Raw genomic sequence first — 4841 nt, 5'->3', positions numbered from 1 at the left:
GACGTGCTGAGCGTGACGTCACGCACACGGACGGCGGTTCTCGCTTGTGTGCGTGTTCCCAGTGGCTCCCATCACCTCGGTGCTCTCGGTGCTAGCCGGCTCGAGTTTGCAAGTCTGATTCTAACGCGTGAGATTGGTCTTCGAGTCAATCGGTCTGTGAGTTACATGTCCAATGCATTTGCGTAATAATGCGTAATTTTGACATGTGAGAAGCGTGTTTTTGTATTGTTGTGTTTGTATATCCGATTGTTTCGTCTGTTGCGAGTTGTGACGTTGCGCCAAACAATTGGACTTTGTTTATTCACATCCTGCGTAATATTGAAATAAGATCAATCTCGCCGAGAACAAGATCAAAAACAAGGTAAATTACGATATTAAAAACACTTTCAATATCTAGCTTCGGTGAGGACAAAGAGAATGTTTTTTTTTGCAGGATAACACGCAAAATGAGCGATTCCGACGACAACAGTTCTGACAGCAGCAACGATTTTGCTGGTATAACTCCGAAAGACGACCTGTCAGCAAATTTCTTTTCCATAAAACCGGCGGTCAAATCTAACCTTGTGGATTCGAAGAGCGAGGATGAAAGTAGCGAGGAGGACGATTTTGCAAATGTTACGGACAACAATGGGATCGAATTATTTTCTGAGGTGGTTAAGAACTTGGAAGCTTCACAGAAACCCAATGTCGTCGATCAAGAGTCCAAGAATCTTGAGAACGACGGTTCGCAAGATGTTAAAGCGATCAAAACCGATAAAAGAAAGAAAGATATATCGGATGAGATAAAAGCAGTTTTATTACAAGGAGAAAGCGGAGCATTTTGCGAAGATGACGAAAATACAGATAAAGAGGAGGAGGAGGAGACAAAGGAGGACGTCAAACGTCCTGTCGATTATGTGATACCTAAGGAAGGTATCAATATCACTTTGCCAGGTACGGCAATTTTCAAGAAGAAACCAGGCAAAAAGGGACCGGATCTAGCTGCTCTATTAAGAAAAAAATTGAAGGGTAATCAGGTTCTGGTGGAGAAAGCAGCTCGGCTTGGTTGGTTGGCGTATGGATTCTATCTGAATCGTCAAGCGAACGAACCTGAAATCATGGCAACAGTAACGTCGCTCATTCCAAAAACCAGCTATCCAAAAAATAATTTTGACGTATCGTACCTAACAAAATTTACAAAATGGTTCAAACAGATGTTCTCATTAGAAGCTACCGACAATAACGTTATTATAAACAAAGAAACGCTGTTGAAAAGGATAGCGGATAAAAAACTTTACAATTACAGAGAATTGGTAATATTGTACGTGGCAGCACTCAGAAGTATTGGTCTTCATTGTCGTTTAATAGTCTCTCTTCATCCGCCGCTTGTAAAATCATTTAATGAATTGTTACCCAAAACAATTACAGCAAAGAAAACTGATCAAGTCAAAGACGAGCCGAAAGAAACAAAAACGACGAAAATAAAATCATCTAAGAAGGACAATAAAAAAACTTCAAACAAGCAAAATGTCACAAATAAAGTTGCGAATACTGTGATTCAGAACAGCGAAAGTGCGCGAAAAGAGGCTAATATGGAAGCGAAAAAGAATGCAGCACGGGTTCTTCGTTCATACTCGTATGATAAAAAAAGCAAAGATAAGTTAAAACGCACCGAACCCGATCGAAATAGTGTTTCTAAAACATCGAAAGATGTCGCGTCAACCTCCACAAGTTCGAAAGATGCAGATATCAAGATTTCTCCGAAACGTTTACGATCTGGAAGAAAATATAATGTTGCATTGCGAGCAACTAAACTTGATCTACAAAGTAATTCAAAAAATAAATCTAAAAGGAAAAATTCTAAGACACATTCACAGAGAAGTAGTGGTTACTTCAGTTCAGAAGAAGAAGATGATGATGATGATGATGATGACGATGAAGACGAAGATGAAGATGAAGATGAAGATGAAGAGGATGAAGAAGACAAGAAGGAAGCAAAGAAACAAACTAAATTGAAAAGAAAACGCAACGGTACTAAAAAAGCAGTTGTTAATTCTAGAAAAAAAAAAGACAAAAACCAAGATGAAGAATCGACAGACGATGAAAAAGCTGATAGTAACAAACCGAGAAGACACGTATGGGCTGAGATATATGTAGAGTCTAAAGGATGCTGGATATCTGCAAATGTAGTTACCGGGAGTGTAGATTGTGTAACCGAAGTATATGTAAGAAATATCTAAGATAAATTTATATAAACGCTTTGAAATTTTCAATATGGATAATTAATTGTTACACAATAATGTTTCAGAAAAATGCGAGCAAACCAGTATTATATGTGGTAGCGTATAACGCGGAGAGATCAATCAAAGATGTGACAAGACGCTATTGTTCGCAATGGCTTTCCGTTACACGTAAGCAACGTATCGATGAGAAATGGTGGTCTGAAACTTTAAGTTGTTGGTTGGAAAGAGAGACACCCATGTCCAAACAAGAAGACGAATTACTTTTGCAAAAGTACGCTTTGTTGTTCTTTTATTTTATATCAAACTTAACTTAATTATTTGAGCGCGTTTTAACTTTCTTTTTGTCTTATGTTGCACAATTGAAAAAAAATAATGCTACCGACAAGATCAAAACGAAACATTTTTACAGGGAATTGGCACAGCCTTTGCCTAAAACCGTTAGTGAGTGTAAAGGACATCCTCTGTACGTGCTTACCAGACATTTGCTCAAATACGAGGCGTTGTATCCACCGGATTGTGTGCCGCTCGGACATTTGAAAACCGGCGAAGCCATTTATTCGCGTTATTGCGTACACACGCTACGATCGCGAGAAACCTGGATCAGGAAGGCCAGAGTGGTTAAACCAAAACAAGATCCTTACAAAATAGTTAAGGCGCTTCCAAAATATGACAAAGTATGCGATCGGTGCTGTAGTATTTTTTTTTTTTTTCGAGGGAGACAAATGTTTTGACAAAATTTTTGTCTCTTCAGCTTTCAGGTATGAAAATCAAGGATTCCGCGTTAGAACTTTTTGGAGAATGGCAAACTACAGAATATGTTCCGCCCGAGGCTAAAAATGGCATCGTTCCTCGCAACGAATACGGTAGTGTTGATTTATTCAAGGAATGTATGCTTCCAAAAGGCACAGTACACATAAATCGTAAGTGCGATTCATTGTCACATAAATAGTTGAATATCTGTATCTTTTTCTCTCAAAGTTTCAACGTTTCTTTTTTTGAATTTTTGTAGTTCCAGGGTTGAATCGCATAGCCAGAAAATTAAACATAGATTGTGCACCTGCTGTGGTGGGTTTCAATTTTAAATCTGTGGGCGCCGTGCCGGCTGTCGAAGGCTTCGTTGTGTGCGCGGAGTACGAGGATACGTTGCGAGAAGCTTGGGAAGCGGAGCAAGTCGAGGCGTCTAGACGCACCGCCGAGAAAAGAGAAAAGAGAATTTACGGCAACTGGAAGAGACTTATTAAAGGGTTGCTCATCAGAGAGAAACTTTCGCAAAAATATGAATTTCAGGATGAACCGAAACCAGATAAGTCGAACAAACGTTCGAAGCAACGGAAGGGCAACGTGAAAAAATTGAGGTTACAATAAAATTACGCACGAACAACACAATTTTGTCCACACACACATGTTAATCAACAAATTCTTTTATTATCTAGAACGAAGCGTTTATACTGTTGTTAACATTGTGAACGTTCAATAGTTTTTTTCTTAAAATTTGTAATTTAATTACAATCGGTCTAATCGGAATAATTGCAATGTTCAGATGAAACGCTCCGTTCTCAATAATAAAATTAATGTTTGATATTTGTAACAGTTCTGTTCGAGATTATACATACGAGTAAAATAGCGCTGTGAACATCTTTTTATATGAAATAAATTATTTTTTTAATAACACATGAAACACACACGTGCGTTTCTACACACAATTTCCTACGCTCGACATCCGTGCGATAATACAACAACGACAAAAATTAAAAAAAAAATTAATACTACGCATTATCTTTCGCGCTCGCGGACGAAGTTTTTTTTTCCATTTTTCGAGACGCGCGAGATATAGTTATATCTTTCGTTCTCGCTTTTGGCCGTAAGAGCCGCGCACAGAGCTGATCGATCATCAAGCTCACCTCTCGTTCGTTCCGGTGTTCGTTCGCGCGCGTGTGCATGCATTGCACCGCTCCTGGTACTACGGCCACACGGTTTTAAGCCGTCCAATTTCATATTCGCAACGGTATGAGTGACGCACACAAACACATGCCGACGGCACCTTCGACGGCAGGATTTTCGTCAGTTCACTCCGGGGGAGAGGGGAGGGGAGGGGGAGGAGGGATGGCATATCTATTTTCGAGCGCGAACTTGAACTTCGATTCATTCGATCGCGGGACTCGCTAAGGATGGCCAGGAAATTGGCAATTAGGATACGAGCAATATGAGTTTCTGATTCGCTGAAGGAGGGAGGTGGAGAAATCAATTTAATGATTCTCTTCGGCTTTCTTGTTATTCCGCCGTATACATTTGGGAAACTCGATCGACCGAGTCTCCGTTTAATTGAATCTTCTTCTCTCTTGCGGTCTTCACTCATGATACACATATGTGTGTATACGAAAATAAATTTATACTCCATCGTTTAATTAAGACAGCAATTTGTTTTATAGATAATTTTTATATAATCGTACACACGAATATCTTTCTCCTATATTTGAGAAAACTACACACGGGTGTTCCAATTCGTTTTTTTTTTTTTTTTTTTGAGGAATAAAATAAATTATACTCCATAAAATAAATTATACTCCATCGTTTAATTAAGAGAGCAATTTGTTTTAGATAATTTTTATATAATCGTAC

At 38.9% G+C, this 4841-nt stretch overlaps 1 protein-coding gene across 1 annotated transcript; it reads left to right on the top strand.

Annotated features, from left to right (window-relative positions):
- Positions 1-90: 90 nt before the first annotated feature.
- On the top strand, positions 91-3886 carry LOC109856853 (DNA repair protein complementing XP-C cells homolog). The gene is made up of 6 exons (XM_020432555.1): positions 91-361; positions 434-2204; positions 2288-2493; positions 2632-2896; positions 2974-3142; positions 3232-3886. The coding sequence occupies exons 2-6, from the start codon at positions 447-449 to the stop codon at positions 3585-3587; spliced, it is 2754 nt and encodes a 917-aa protein (XP_020288144.1). The 5' UTR covers positions 91-361; positions 434-446; the 3' UTR covers positions 3588-3886.
- Positions 3887-4841: the final 955 nt, after the last annotated feature.

The sequence above is a fragment of the Pseudomyrmex gracilis genome, unplaced genomic scaffold, assembly GCF_002006095.1.
Source record: "Pseudomyrmex gracilis isolate BER0280 unplaced genomic scaffold, ASM200609v1 scaffold_136, whole genome shotgun sequence".
In the NCBI taxonomy this organism is placed as follows: Eukaryota; Metazoa; Arthropoda; class Insecta; order Hymenoptera; family Formicidae; genus Pseudomyrmex; species Pseudomyrmex gracilis.
The sequence above is the reverse complement of the archived record's forward strand: the minus strand, read 5'-3'. Positions and strand labels throughout refer to the sequence as shown.